Here is a 16,270-nt window from a genome sequence, read left to right on the forward strand (position 1 = left end):
CTTCTTTTTTTTTTTTAAGTTTGTATTTATAGTCAAATTTTCTTCTGCCTCTATTGTTTATTTGCATTATAGAATGATGCATCACTCATGTTGTGTGTTTTTTTTTTTGATAAACAGTTAGTCACTGGTGACCTTTACAGTGTGGGAATCTGATAACAGGCCTGTGAGATCACATGACTTATGAAACTAAGTAGCGTTTCAAACGAGATCAAACTGGCATGCTTGCACAACTGCTCTCTTGTAAAACTCTAAAATCAATCCACACACCTCAAGTTGTTGTTTTTTAAATATTCGGTAATAAGCATTCGATAACTGTTTTTAAGGTATACTTTGGTTTACTAACAGTTTCGTCAAATTTTTCTGTTATACTATTCCTACGGTAAGATTTTTTGTTTAATTTTTATAAGGACAACAGTATCTCCAGCACTTCACTCCCATTTATGAATTCTCTTGTGGGGCATCATGGGATAGAGTAGCGTCTATCGATTACACACTTCAAAACCTCGCCAGAAGTAGGTTATCGCATATTGTTTTTCAAATACTATGAGTTCAGACATACTTCTCAGCTTGTATACTGTTTTTAACGCACTATATAGTATGGAAGTATGCAATTTCAGACACAGCAATTGTGTTCAAAGTGGAAAAAAGTTCTTGTTTTTTTTACCTAGACATTTTAAAAGAATATATTTTAGAGCAGTAATTACAATATCGTGATACCTTGACATTTTATTGAAGGTTATCATACCATTAGAATCTTATACCGGCCCATGCCTATTCGGTATTACTACAATTTATATTTCCGAAAGAGTACACAAACAAATAAAAATTTTGTGTTCAATTTATTTGTTTTTAATATGAAATGTTGAGATGCTGTACAGTACAATGTTTTTTTTTTTTTTTCTCTGTAATATCTCTTCCCTGTGTTCGCTGGAAGGTACTGTAATTTGGCTGTTAAGTTCAAGTCTTCTCATACAGGCCCATAGGCAGGGGGGTTTCAAGTGGTTCGGAATACCCACCCATCACTGACAAAGGTCCAGAATTTGTCCCATACATTAGCTCATTTGTCATATTTTGACTGCTACGCCATTATAAAGAGTAAATATAGCACATCAAAAAAGGCATTAAGACCAAGCATAATCCTGGTGTGACTTCAGTTAATCAGTTTTAGCCAATGCAAACAACTATTTTTCAAGACTATAACATCCAACTGTGTAACAAAACATCTGACATAAGTGAAGTAATCTTTCACTGCTGTATTGTTTTTAAATAAACAAAGCATTTAACAATAAACAAAAACAATGAACAAAAATTATGAAGCACCACAAGAGGTGCATATTAAAATACATTTGAATAATATTTTGGCTATTGTTGTTATCCATGAAAGAGGCTAGAAAAATTGTGAAGCTCTAAATTATTATTATTATTTATTTATTTTTTTTTATTTTTTATTTTTTATTTTTTTTATTATTTGACTTTTTATAATTCAAAGGGCCAAAGGTTTGTTATTTGCCTAAAAAATGACAATAGACTACAGTTTTTAATTTAAAACTTTTTTTTCTAATGATATATGATGTAAAAAAGTATTTTTAAAATAAATATTTGTCATATTTCTTTATTTTAAACGTTTAGAAAATGCTTTTGGTACATCAAAAAGTGTGGTTATGATGACCATCCGACAAGCTAATTCAGCTAAAAATATGCGTAAAATGTCTGCTAAAGCAGTATTTAAAAAACAGAATCACCCCTTTCAGCAGACTGGCCACGGGCCTGTCATATAGATATGTGCTAAAGAGTAACTAAGTATAAATCATTAAAATGCACAAAGTGTTCAGAAGCATTTTATATGACATTAATCAGGATTACAGAAGGACTCTGATCTTGTATTCAAAGAGTTTGAGTATTATTTATCTTGAAATCACGAGGGTTTTACTAAAAATTAGATTTTTCTCTTAGTCTGTAAACTTTGTTACGCTTCTGCATTCTTGGTGTCTTTAATTAGTTTAAGTACTAAGTACTTTTCTGAGAAATGACGCAGAATTCATGCACATGTGAGAGTAAGGGCAGTTTCTGGAGTTGATTTAAGATTTAAAGAGAGACTATTCTATATATCTCTGAGGTTTTGCCCCTTAAATGAATTACTGTGGTGTCCATTGTTATCATTGAATTGTTATCAATGAATCAGTGGACATCAGTGAATATGAAGGTTTGGGTGAACAATCTGTCCCTCTTAGACAGGTTTGTCCAATCCTGGGTCTGGAGGGCAGTGCCCTGCAGATTTTGCATCATACAGCTTCAGTTTGCCTAAAAGTTTGTAAGGCCCAATCCCTAATGTACACTTTAAGATGTCTTGTTAGCTTTCAATGGCTGCGAGCAAGTGAACTCCATTAGAATTTAGGGTGCTCCATTAATAATTTTAGAGTTTATATGCAACTGCAAGCGTTTAAGGTGTGATTTATAAATAGACCTGAGTCTGAAAAGCTTGATTAACTTGTCTATGTAATTTGATAAGGAACCTTTCTCTGTAGGACAATGGCCCTGTAGGACAGGTGTGGACACCGCAGCTTTAAGAGAACTATTGAGAAGTCATTATGTGGCCTCTGAGAGGGGCGACGACTGCAAATATCCCAGTCAGATAAACTTTCTCTAGGTAAAGTTACCTGAGTGCAGTCAGGTATATCATGACCACATTATGCTCCTGAATTAATTGTGATCGTGTGTCGGTCACGTAGCTGTGCTGATTAAAGGAGGTTTCATTTGCTTGCTTGTGACTCAGACAGATACTCGGATAGAGAGGACTTGGATGAATAGGGCATGTGGTTTTCTACAGCTGCTAAGTAAGTCACACGGGTGCGAAGAATAGAACTGATTGGCATTGAAAGGCGTTGAATAGAGCTGATTGGAGTGATTGGCGGTGGTGGTCTGATATCCCATCATTGTTCTGTCCCCTAAAAAGGTCAAAGGAACAGCACTGCATTCGTGAGGACAGTCACAGCACTTTTCTTCATGTAAGTTTTAGCTTGTGATTTGTTTGTGCTGACCGACTCACTCTTGCGCCCACAGCGTCGCTTGAGGAAGACATCAGTCGTAGCTTCTTCTGTCCCAATGGATGCTTTGTTCAACCTGCGTTTCAGGCGGAAAGCCGTTGAGCCAAGCGGGCGCAGGCGCTCCAGCGTGTCACTTCCAGCAAGCAAAGCACGTCGGCGCTCCAGCGCAGGTCTGCCTTCAGCAGGACTGGCCCACAGACGCAGATCCAGTGCTCAGCTTCAAATCGGCAGCATACAGCCAGGGCTCGTACTACACAGAAGAGGACACTTTACGAGGAGAAAATCAAGTGGTGGGACAGCCTGCCTGACTCCGCGGTTCGCTATCCGCCGAAGACAGGCTGCCAAACACCGCAGCATTCACGCCCAACTCCTAGGACCATCGCTGCTCCTGGCGAGTGTAGTGCAGATGAGTGAAGACCATGAACCTGAGGATAAGAGTGCAGAAGAATACTCCTCTCTCTCTGATACTGACTGTAGCCAAGATGAGCACGAGCAAACAGGCATGGACTTTGAAACAGAGTCTGATAAGTGTCTGACATGGCTGGCCCAGGGTTTGTTGGTGGGAGAAAGTATTCAGCCCCGGCCTCTTATCCGTGCACCTCGGTGTCTGAGGCGAAACTCCTCACACCTTCTCCCCGCTGAGGCCGTTTACAGAAGCCCAGCTTCTTATGGGCTGTATGGCCGTTACCGTAGGACCAGTCAGGTGCATAATATGGGTGGATTGTGGGCAGGGAAGAGAAGTTCTCTCGCAGCTCGTGGATCAGTTGCACTGTACAGGACGAGCCCCCCTTGCTGGCCAGATCTCAGTGTGTCGCACACACTTCAGGGAACTTACTACAACCCACAGATTGACACATGGAGTGGGTTCCTCTCGTATGTAGAGCCCTAACTACCGCTGTATGTTTTAATGTGTGTGTTTGTCATGTTTTTCCTGATCCTTTTGGACTTTTCTGTCATTTTAGTATATTGGTTTGTTGCTGGGGGTTTGTAAGAGTCTTTGTTTTTTCAGATTTGATTCTGTGGTTTTGTAATTTCAACTCAATTTTTGTTGTATGGTATATTGCCCCAAAATATATTGCCCAAAACGATATAATTGTCATTTTAACTCTTTAACTACCCCACCAAGAAAAGAAAGATTGGATTGGATTTTTTATCTCGTAATGTCACTAGTTAACACATTCAATGCATTTTTCAACACATCCCGTAATTTCTAAAATATCAACCTCTACCAAATGTCGGTTTGTGGTAAAAGTACCAGAATAGTATGAAAAATCTGAAAATATGAAGATCAATTTATTTAACAAAATTATGAAATTAAAACATTTTTGAACGCTAAATGACCTATATTTTTTTAAATTCCCTTTAGACATGTTTTTTTCCCCCAAAAATCAAGTGTAGTAGTGCAACAGGATTGTTTTTTTTTTGTAAACCAACAATGCTGTATGTGTAAAACAATATTTAAAACCGTTAAAATATGGTCAGCCATTTTTTAGAGGATCAAAGGTTTAAGACCATTTTATGCCACTCTCTATATATAATGCCAGGATGACAATATAATAGCATCTAAAGTTCCTTCAAAAAAACACATAATATTTTGTTCTTAAGAATATTTAATTTAATACTAGTCATTTTAGAAATTTTATAATTAGGCATTGGAATCAGAATGTGGAAAAGTATATCCTAAACAAATAAATAATAATAAATGTTAACTAAAAAGCGCAACACAAAGTAACTGAGACTGCGATATCTGCTACCAGATCTTTTTCCAGTCGTCACACACCCACATAAAAATTTACTATGGTAATTTATAGTAAATACTGTAGTGTGTTTTTTAACCATGTGCAATAAGTTGATAATTATTATTATACCTAAATACAACCAAATTTAATACCAGGCATTATAAATTTTTCTGTATTTGTCATTAGTTAAACTTTTCTTACATATTCTTAGCAAAAGATACTTAGAGTATAAACTATTTCTTAATGGTTTGCACAATATTGTTTGAGTTTGAAAGCACTGGAATCTTTAAAAAATATTTAGTTTCACAGCTAGACATGCGGGTTTAGTGTATCTTTTTCTTTTGCTTTTACATTTTCCTTTTACTTCTCAAATATATATTATTTTACTTTAATGTGTTAAATGTGACACAGCTAAAAACAGTCACTTTGATTTAAATGTTGCATTGTACAAAACAGATAGCTTAATAAAATATTAAATTAAAATTAAAATAACAAACAATTGACAAATTCAAATTTTACTTACAAGCAGTTAAAAGGACTTTAGTGTCTTATTAAACTCGAATCATTTCAGTGTTGATTCAATTCAAGTCCAGTAACAGTGTTGATGTTTATCAGTTATGAAACAAATTTGATTCACCTATAAAACAGCTCTACAGAAGACAATCAAGTCATTATTTAGCTCAGTCATATTAGTTCAGGTAATTTGAAGCTTTTGTTTGTTCCACATGCAATAACTGTGCTCTTTTGTTTATGTTTAAAATCCGGGATATTTCTGTTTATGTTTTTATTAGTTTGTATTTTATTGAAATCTGTCTATTTTGTGCTTGCTTGCAGGAAGGCTATTGCCAAGTCCGGTCTCCAGCACCTCTCATGCCAGCCCAGTGCTGCAGTGTTAGCCAAAGGGGAAACGGACAGAGAAATACGCAACACAGTAGACTGGAGTGTGAGTTACAAGAGTCATCAAGACTTCTGATCTCCATTCACTGTATTTTTAGAGAGCTACGGTTTCGTTCTTTGGTTTCACGTTTGGTACTGTGCTTTGTGTTTGAGAAGGAATCAGCTGTATACGGAGAGCACATCTGGTTTGAGACGAATGTCTCGGGGGACTTCTGTTACGTTGGAGAACAGCACTGTTACGCCAAGTCACTGGTGAGTCTGTGTTCTATATATAAAGAAATGACAGAATAAGTCACTGTTTATCAAAGAGAGATGAACAAAGACAAAAGGGAGTTGAGACAAATTCCTTATGTCGTATATCGTATGGGTATATTTGTGGGAATAATCAACAATACTTAGTATGGGTCAAAAAAGTATGGGTTACATATGCACTTCAAAATTCAACTACGACTACTGCATATGTATGCTGTTACAGTTTTGCACATTATTCATTCTCTGCTGGATTTTGCACAACAGTTTAAAATTGACACCTTATGTATATAGAAACCTTCTTTATATATTATTTATTTCATAGTTCATACTAGGGCTGGGTGATATTGCAAATATACATATATATATATATATATATATATATATATATATATATATATATATATATATATATATATATATATATATATATATATATATATATATATATATATATATATATATATATATATATATATATATATATATATATATATATATATTGCTTAAAATTCTTTAAAATTATATTAAAATTATTAAATTGACATGTTTCATATCATTTGGTATTGATAATTATTCAATATTTTTTTAATATATTAGGATTTTAAAACATTTAACCACTTCATTTTAATTTTCCAACATTATTAAAGAAAAAAGGATTTAATTGAAAAAATGTTAAAATGATACAGTAAACCTCAACTTTGACTTGAAGTAACTAGCACGAGTGGTGTGTGGTTTCCTTCATTTGCGCTCGTGCTCCCCTACCTGCCGTCATCAACTGTCTTGGATGATAAACCATTGTTGCAGCTTCAATACTAGTTTCTGGAGAAAATGAATGTTTGGGTGAGCTGCGTTTGTCTGAGGTAATTAGTCTGCCGTTATTACTGAAATGTGTATATTCCATACAAAGTGTGAAGCAGGTTGGTTACCTCAGCTTGCATGAATCGTGGTGCACTCGCGTCATTCCGGAAAGTTGAGATATTAGGCACGCCTCCATTTAAATGACAAACTTGCACCTTACTGCTTCCAAGATGCACACTCAGCAGCCACATTTTAATAAAACTACTATATAGCGCTTCACATATATATATATATTTTTTTTTTCAGAATTATTAGCCCCTGAATTATTAGCCCCCTGTTTATTTTTTCCACAATTTCTGTTTAACAGAGAGCAGATGTTTTTCAGCACATTTCTAAACAAAATAGTTTTATCAACTCATTTCTAATTACTGATTTATTTTATCTCTGCCATGATGACAGTACATAATATTTGACTAGATATTTTTCAAGACATTTCTGTACAGCTTAAAGTGTCAGTTAAAGGTTATCTAGGCAGGTTAGGGTAATTAGGCAAGTTATAATGATGGTTCTGTAGACTATTGAAAAAAACTATTGCTTAAAGGTATATTAATAGCTTTAATAATGTTTACCTTAAAATGTTTTTTTTATTAAAAACTGCTTTTATTCTATCCGAAATAAAAATTTTTAAGACTTTTTCCAGAAGAAAAAATATTATCAGACCTACTGTGAAAATTTCCTTGCTCTGTTAAACATTATTTGGGAAATATTTAAAAAAAGAAAAGAAATTAAAGGGGGGCTAATAATTCTGACTTCAACTGTATGTCAAGATGATAAAAGAGAAGATAGAGATTGATGGAAAAAATAGGAAAGACATAATATACCTAATTTGTCATGCACGTTTTTTTTTTTTTTGTCATATCTTTATCTCGTCGTGTAATGCTGCTCTCTAGTGGTATGTATACAGAATGCATTGCATTTGTCTTGTGCTTAAAATAATTAAAAAGAATTGAGAAAGCATACAATAATTGTAGTTTTGATGTCACCTTAGTTCAAAGCTAAATCTAATATGACCTTTTTTTTTTCCATAGCAAAAGTCTGTTGCTCGGAAAAAGTGTGCGGCTTGCAAGATCGTAGTTCACTCTATCTGCATTGAACAGCTGGAGAAGGTGAGTGCAGTTTTTAATCCCACACAGGCAGAGACTTGATCTAACACTGCATCATAGACCATGCGTGTTCCTCCCTTCAGTTATTGGATTGGAATGCTCCACCTCAGGGGGAGGGGCTTGATGAGATGCCTCTCAAAGAGCCGTCATTCAGAGTGAGAAACCCTCTAGCTTTTTCTCAGACTCATCTGGGGCTAATGGATCACTTACACAACTGATCTTAGTGACGACTGGTGACTGTCTGGCTTGATAAACCGAGAACATCTAATCGACAAAAGCCCTGCTAACATCTGGAGCCACCCGCGGTCCATGCAGACTGTGAAGTGGGCATCCGTGATTTCTATTTCTTGACTTGATTGTTTCGAAGTCAAGACAAAAACTGGATTTGGCCTGAAGGTTTTCCTGCCAGACATGTTATTTAACTCTTTAGTCTTTTAATCATAATTATTTTTTTGATTTGGCAGTGTCAGGTCTTTGGGTGTCCTTTTATCCACAAGCCACATTTTCTGTGTGAGCTCAGAATTCAATCTAGCTGGTGTCTTCGACAGTTTATTTCTGGTACGTGGGGCTGATTTTGGTGAAATTATGTCTGATCAGGGATGATTTTAATCATACTTAACACTAACCAGGCTAATAAACTCAGAGATGAAGGTAAGGTAAGTGCTACTTTTGGTTTCAGTAGCTTCCAGTAGAGATCTAGAGGGAATCTTCAAGATTTAGCATAGTTTCTGGAAAATGATCATAAAAAAGTTTGTGGTTTTAATGAGCTGGTTTACTTTATGGAGCTACTGGTGTTTATATTAGGTTAAATCCCAAATAATATTCTTAAAAAATTTTTCCTCCTTGTTTTTCAGATAAACTTCAGATGTAAACCGTCTTTCAGGGAGTCAGGATCACGGAACATCCGAGAGGTGAGTCTCTTATTTTTATTTTCCTTTGTTTGTTTTCTTAAAATCTCGTCTATTCTGCCTGTTTTCCAATTCTGTCAAACTTTTTTATCGCTGATGCTTCATTACTTGATATAAACAGCCAACAGCGTAGTGCTAAAAGTCATTGTGTTTTGTGAATTATTATTATTATTATTATTATTATTATTATTATTATTTATATACAGTTGAAGTCAGAATTATTAACTCCCCTAATTTATTAGCCCTCCTTTTTGTTTTTTTCCCCAGTTTCTGTTTAATGGAGAAGATTTTTTAACACATTTCTAGCAATAATAGTTTTGGTCAGACGTTATTTTGATGGTCCGTTTGTTGAATTTAAGTTACATTGCATCTACATGCCAACTAATTCTCATTAGATTGGCATGCTGTCTCATTAGATTAGTGCATACTGTCATGGAAAACCTGGAAAAATCACAGAATTTTGACATGGCATTTTCCAGGCCTGCAAACGTTTTGGAAAAATAGAAAAACCCACAGAGTTTTGGAAAAGTCATGGAAATTAGATTAACAAATATCTGTATACTTGAATATCGGTTAGTTGTCTTTACTTCTTTTCTGTGTTTGGCCAAAAACATGGTCTCACATTAAGGTTAGCGTTAGGGTTCGGTTGGGGTTAAGGTTAGCGTAAGTTGACATGCACTTGCACAGTTTTTTATAGTCAGTTAAATGTCTGTTTAGCAGCAGTATCAACAGATATTAATTAGACCGTCTACAAATACTCAAATGGACCATCAAAATCAAGTGTTACCATAGTTTTAATAGCTCATTTTAAATTGCTGATTTAATTTTTCTTTTCCAAGATGACAGTAAATAATATTTGACCAGATAATTTTCAATACACTACAATAAAGCTTAAAGTGACATTTAAAGGTCTAGGTTAACTTGGTTAAATAAGTTAACTAGGCAGGTTAGGTTAATTATGCAAGTTATTGTATAATGATGGTTTGTTCTGTAGACTATCGAAAGAAAATAGCTTAAAGGGGCTAATCATTTTGACCCTAAAATGGGTTTTAAAAAATTAGAAACTGCTTTTATTCTAGCCAAAATAAAACAAATAAGACTTTCTGCAGAAGAAAAAATATTATTAGACATACTGTGAAAATTTCCTTGCTCTGTTAAACATCATTTGGGAAATATTAAAAAAAAAAAAAAATTCTGACTTCAACTGAACAACACTTTAAGATTTAGATTTTAGTTATTTGTGAGTTTAATTTTAGCTCTTTATTTGTCGGAATGACCCCAGATGTTTTACACACACACACACACACACACACACACACACACACACACACACACACACACACACACACACACACACACACACACACACACACACACACACTCACACACACACACTGCATGGGCTGCTGCTGTTTGCTGTTTAAATCTTGATTTCACCCCGTTTTACCCTTTGTTTTCCTTTTCCACATCCCTTATGTCGCTCTCACTGCCGTAATCCATCCCTCATCTCTTCATCCCTATCTCTCCATTGCACTTCTGCTCCTCGGTATGCCCTGTCTCTTCCTGTTCCCATCTTGCTTTGTTGGGTTAGCAAACCTGGCGACGCAGAGCTTTCAGAGGTCGCTGTGCTTTGGAGCAAATGAGAGGTGCTGCAGCTAAATGTACTGCGCACACCTCTAACACACAGGTATCACACACATTTACGCAGCTACTGTATGATGACACTTTTACTTGGTTATCTAAATGAAGACTTATATAATTTTCCATTTTTTTTATTACAGTTATCACAATAAGATTAAGTAAAAATTGTTTTTGTCATTATAAAAATAGATGGTGACTCACAAATGCACTCACAAGAATAAACGAATACTGTATATTTTAGAAACTTCACAAAATTTTACTAATTTTAAAAGTAAAACAAATAAAAAGGGTTTTTCAGCAAATATAGCAGAGTTTTATTAAAATCCTATACTGCCATTTAATTGCTCTTTTTTTTATTAATTCTTTATTATGTTATGCAATACACACTGCAGCTAAATTTGGTCAACAGTTCACATTTTATTGATCAGTCAACAAATTAACTCCCAAATTTTGCAACAGTGAGCATTTACAAACATTTGACTGTGTGCACACGGCTCAACTGAACAAGTGTTTGTTCATGACATTTTAATACATTTAAAAGTCTCTGTTCTTTGTGTATAGAGTAAGAAATTTAAAGGCACCTATGATGAAAATCAACTTTTGTAAGCTGTTTGGAAAGAACTGTCTGTATGTATAGTGTCTACAATCATATTTCTGTGATTTTTTATAAGTTTACCATTTTTTTTCTAAACCGGCATGTGTGTAATAAAGACAGTAAAATCGATATCTAATTCTTAACCATTATAATCATCACAGCCACATGGTGTCTGTAAACGCTAGTGTGTGTGTGTGTGTGTGTGTGTGTGTGTGTGTGTGTGTGTGTGTGTGTGTGTGTGTGTGTGTGTGTGTACTGCAAACGGCATTTGTGTGATACTCGTCATTTCAGAAAGGCTTGAATAAACTCCATGACAAACACATAAAATAAACATACTTGGTATTTTTGACTAATGAGCAGTATTTTAGCTTTATCCGAGTCTGTCACTGTGCTGTATATCTGACGTAGCGCCTGATGAAAAGCAGACATGTACGTGCGAACGGTGGGCGGGGAGAAGCAGCTCATTTGTGTTTAAAGCTACAGATTATAAAAACAGCTACACTGTATTCAGACACCAAATGGGCAGATTCTGGAGTGTGTAATAACTGATCTGATGGGTATTTTGAGCTGACACTTTACAGACACATTCTGGAGACACCAAAGGCTTATCTTACATCTTGAAAAGGCGTAAAATAGTTGCCCTTTAAAGAGAACAAGTTAAGAATTTAATAGCCAATAATAAACTTAAACTTAATCATTTTGGTTGTAAGTTGTGTTGCACAATCAAACAAAACCATTATTTATGTAGTTCACTCCCTTGTTTAAAGGGTGGTCACTAGGAATGCACGCTATTGAAAAAAATATGCAATATTCAATTTCGTTGAGGATTGCGATAACAATATGTCTTGCAATATTACATATCCCTACAGAAATGCTCTTTTTAAAAACGATTTTTATGTTTTTTTTAGTAAATGTAATGATCATTGATTTTTTTTTACACTTTTCTGCGATACAGATCATGCATACAGAGCTCTGCATATATAAATACACCCTTCACAAACGTATCTTCTAAATTCATATTTTAATAGGAAGCTATACAATATTAAATTTGTGCATTTACATTACAGTTGATTAGTCGGTACTGAAGCCAAAACTGGAGCTAATCTAACAAAATAACTTACAATAATGGTCCAAAAACTAGTACAGCCAAATTTTATATTATAAAAAATATTATATACAAGTTTAAAATGAGAGGAAAAAACAAGAGAAGCAAAAAATTAAAAAATTTAGTTGAAATTATGAGTTGAATTTTTTTTGCAATAGTTTGCTTGAATTCAATTGTAATGTCTTTCAATTTCTAGATATCTTTGGTGACTAAAATATTATTTTAATAAATAAATATATCTGTTTAATAAATCTGTTTTGTTTAAATGCACTAAAATGCATTGCCTATATTCACTGAGAAATGGAGAAAAATATTCATTTAAAAAATGGGGAGTACTCTTAAATGTATTTTGTAGCCCTAGTTGTTGCTACTGAAACTTCACAATTTGGAGGTGGCTAACATGCTAACAAGTGTCATCCTTTTCAGTTTATTTAGTAATACAAAATAATTTGAACCCCATGAAAACCAATCCTCATTTTAAATGTGAACAATATGTCTGCAGTGTTTCTCCCTCAAGAATTTAAGCATACATTTGCACTTACTCGTATAGGCACTTCATCATGGCATTCAACTTTAAGTATTTTTAATTGCATCTCCAGAGGTTTTCTGTTCTCATGGTGTCTGTTCAGCTGTCTCCTCTTGTTCATGCTACCAAATCAGATTCAGTCTTTATAGCCCACAGCATAACCCCACAACAATGTCATATTTTATGGGTGTATGATCCTATGTCTTGTTTTTTATGGCAGCCTGCAATAGTGCGACACCACTGGGTCCATCGGAGAAGACAAGAGGGCAAATGCAAACAGTGTGGAAAGGTGAGTAAAATCACAAAAGTATTCACACTATATTTATGAGAAATGACATGTATTATGTGTTAAAGGACTATTGAATGACGTTTTAAGTTCATAATGGAGTCTAATATCCACTTACAGGGGTTTCAGCAGAAATTTGCCTTTCACAGTAAAGAGATTGTAGCCATCAGCTGCTCCTGGTGCAAACAAGCAGTGAGTCTCTCAAGCATCATGCATTAGTGTGTTTTAATGTTGCAGGTTGTGTATTTTTGTTTATCTTCCCTCCTTTTTTTGTGTCTTTGCAGTATCATAATAAGGTGACATGCTTTATGCTGCAGCAGATAGAAGAACCATGTTCATTAGGAGCTCATGCCGCTGTAATAGTACCTCCTACTTGGATCATACGGGTTCGCCGACCTCAGGTACACACACACACACACACACAATACACACTGTTAGGATTACTGCTTAAACAGGTGTATGAGAACAATCCACAAATTGAATTAGATGATTGAATTAATGTGGTTACATTGTAAATTACTGAGCAGTGCTATTCTGTGGCAAAATTGGATGTAAACTTTTAATGCAATCGATCATGCACAATCCGTAAGGCATTGCTAGTTTTCCATTGCATTTTTTGTTATGTTTTTAAAATGTTATTATCTTGTATTGTTTTTTTTTTTATCATAGTCCTCACTAAAGTCAAGCAAAAAGAAAAAACGGACATCTTTCAAACGTAAATCCAGCAAGAAAGGAGCAGAGGTATGAATACAGCAACAATTATTGTTATTATTTTTGTTTCTAAGAGGACAAAACAGTTAAAGAAGCAATATGTGTTTGTTTTATATACACTTTCCCTTTTTTATTCTAGGAGGCACGATGGAAGCCTTTTATAGTGAGACCCATTCCCTCCCAACTCATGAAGCCACTGCTAGTGTTTGTAAATCCAAAGAGTGGAGGAAACCAGGTATTGTTGTTACTTTGTATAGTAAAAACAGAAATAACATATTACAAATATTAATAACCTATAATGTCTATTTCCATTCTGCTCTCTTTGTCTTAGGGAGCTAAAATCATCCAGACCTTTCTTTGGTATCTAAACCCTCGGCAGGTGTTTGATCTAAGTCAAGGAGGTCCTCAGGAAGGGTCAGTACCTGCTTGTGAAATGCTTCAGAACAGAACTTTTCAAACTTTTTGGACACATCTATCAAGACTTTAGTATACTTCTTATATTTCACTAATAAAACAACACAAAGCTTGCTCTCTATTGTCAGTTAGTCGTACAATATTGTATCTTTTGTAGTAATTGTTTTATTATAATTTGCTTTCATTTGAAAAAATTAAGAATTCATTAATAGGGCTGGTAAAAATATTGCTATATTTTGTCATTTGTTTATAGTTTTACTTGCTTACATGTTTTTTTTTCTTTTTTTTCTTTTAGCTTGGAAATGTATCGCAAGGTTCACAACTTGAGAATTTTGGCCTGTGGGGGGGATGGCACGGTAAGCGTCTGTCTGTTAGTATTTGGCAAATAATCTGCCACCTCATTAAAATATTAGGCCGAGCGGTTTAAGCAAGAATTAAACACCTTTCCAGCAGGGGGAAGCATTTGACAGTCTGTGAGCCGAGCAAAAGTTAATTCTCCTGGGACATAACACTATGACTATTCAGATGAGTTGTGTATTTGAGTTTTCTGACATGTAATGCTGAACTGCGCATAAGTATTTGTTAATAATTGGCAATAATCTGCCACTTTATTTAAATATTAGGGTGAATAGTTTATGGAAGAATTAGAAACCTCTCCAGCAGGGGGCAGTATTTCACAGTCTGTGAGCCAATCAAAAGTTAATTCTCCTGAGTCATAACACTATGACTATTCAGATGAGTCGTGTATTTGAGTTTTCTGACATGTAATGCTGATCTGCGCGTCCTGGTTTATCCCATGCTGTCACATCTCCGTAATCCATTTGTATGAGTAATTAAGAGTGTTAAAGGAGATCTGAATGCAGTCATATTTCATACCCTGACTTTGATCCAAGAGAGAGAAGTTTAAGAATAAAGCCTTTAGCTCAGCTGAAATAAGGATTTTAAATCCATCACTCATCCTCCAGCCTGCTGAATGTGTTTAAACTGAGTTAAACACAAGTTTTTTGGGGTTTACATGTGATTTTTACTATACAAAAGCTCTAACTTGTTAATTAGGTTTTAGATGAAAAAGGTATGTGTGTGATATAAACTTTTTATGCTTGTTAATGGACATTTTGTTCATTTTCTTTTTATATACTGATGTTAAATGATAATTTGTTCAGGTGGGCTGGATCTTATCTGCACTTGATCAGCTGCAATTAAACCCTTCTCCTGCTGTGGCCGTACTTCCCCTGGGCACAGGAAATGACCTTGCTAGGACGCTAAACTGGGGTGGGGTGAGTTGAATTCGAGTCTAGCATCTGCAGTTGATTGCTTTTTTTCTTTCTTTTTTTTTTTACTTTTTAAAATTTTATTTAAAGAAAAGAGAAAAAAATGACAGAAGGGGAAGAAAATTTAAATAAAAAACAAATAACAAAGCGGTTGTCATATGCGTTCATTCAAGGGTTTGAAATCAAGTCATAATACATTTGACATTATCACAAATTGTTTACAATCACATACTCAGTCCATTTTTGCCAGTACTTGTTACACTTTTTTGAATCAATTCTTAGGTTAAAAGTCAGTCACTCCATACAATGTGTTTCCTTTACAATACCTATCCATTGAGCCCTAATTGGGAGATCAGCCTGAAACCATTTTTGAGTTATGGCTTTTCTGCTACTTACCAAAAGGATTTGAATGAATTATTTGTCAATATTTGGAATAATTTCTGCTATTTTCCGATGGTATAATGTAATAAATTAGTAGTCCAATTCTTCTTCAGTTATCTTTTTTATCTCAGTCGCTATGTCATACCATAAGGTCTGTATTTTTGGGCAAGCCCAAAAAAAGGTGAAAATGGTTAGTTATTGAGGATCCACATTGTTTCCAACAGGAGCCCAAACTTTCTGATAACTCATGTAATGTCTGTTAGAGGTCACTGAACTAAATGATGTGATTCCTCTCCAAACCCACTGTTTAAATCTCTTATCTAGTGTACAAGGTTGAAAATCTGGGTTGAATGCTATCCAACTTAATATCCCATAATGTTTTTCTGCTTGTTATTTCTTCAGTATACCAAATCATAACTTCAATGAAAACGCAGTCCAAGTATTTAATCTACTGTAATACTCTTCTGCTTGATATTTATTAAGAAGTAATGATTGTAAAGATTTATCTATCTGTGTAGTTTCTAGTTGCAGTTGATTTC

General features: G+C 34.7%; 1 protein-coding gene across 51 annotated transcripts in view; it reads left to right on the forward strand.

Annotated features, from left to right (window-relative positions):
- dgkza (diacylglycerol kinase, zeta a) overlaps nucleotides 1-16,270 on the forward strand; it is a 195,478-nt gene that overhangs the window by 113,887 nt on the left and 65,321 nt on the right. For 14 of the 51 annotated variants that reach the window (XM_087259380.1, XM_087259386.1, XM_087259384.1 and 11 more), the window contains exons 2-13: nucleotides 5,618-5,726; nucleotides 5,837-5,932; nucleotides 7,819-7,896; nucleotides 8,748-8,804; nucleotides 12,889-12,957; nucleotides 13,075-13,146; nucleotides 13,239-13,355; nucleotides 13,624-13,695; nucleotides 13,805-13,900; nucleotides 13,997-14,079; nucleotides 14,375-14,435; nucleotides 15,243-15,356. In XM_087259380.1, coding sequence (XP_087115506.1) covers nucleotides 5,618-5,726; nucleotides 5,837-5,932; nucleotides 7,819-7,896; nucleotides 8,748-8,804; nucleotides 12,889-12,957; nucleotides 13,075-13,146; nucleotides 13,239-13,355; nucleotides 13,624-13,695; nucleotides 13,805-13,900; nucleotides 13,997-14,079; nucleotides 14,375-14,435; nucleotides 15,243-15,356 — 1,024 coding nt within the window. Of the gene's footprint in view, nucleotides 1-2,976; nucleotides 3,918-5,617; nucleotides 5,727-5,836; nucleotides 5,933-7,818; nucleotides 7,897-7,976; nucleotides 8,049-8,747; nucleotides 8,805-10,392; nucleotides 10,489-12,888; nucleotides 12,958-13,074; nucleotides 13,147-13,238; nucleotides 13,356-13,623; nucleotides 13,696-13,804; nucleotides 13,901-13,996; nucleotides 14,080-14,374; nucleotides 14,436-15,242; nucleotides 15,357-16,270 lie in introns of those variants that run through there. The other 37 variants (NM_001442949.1, XM_087259361.1, XM_087259366.1 and 34 more) reach the window with 7 other exon arrangements.

Source organism: Danio rerio, chromosome 7 (assembly GCF_052040795.2).
Source record: "Danio rerio strain M-AB ecotype USA chromosome 7, GRCz13ab, whole genome shotgun sequence".
Taxonomy (NCBI): Eukaryota; Metazoa; Chordata; class Actinopteri; order Cypriniformes; family Danionidae; genus Danio; species Danio rerio.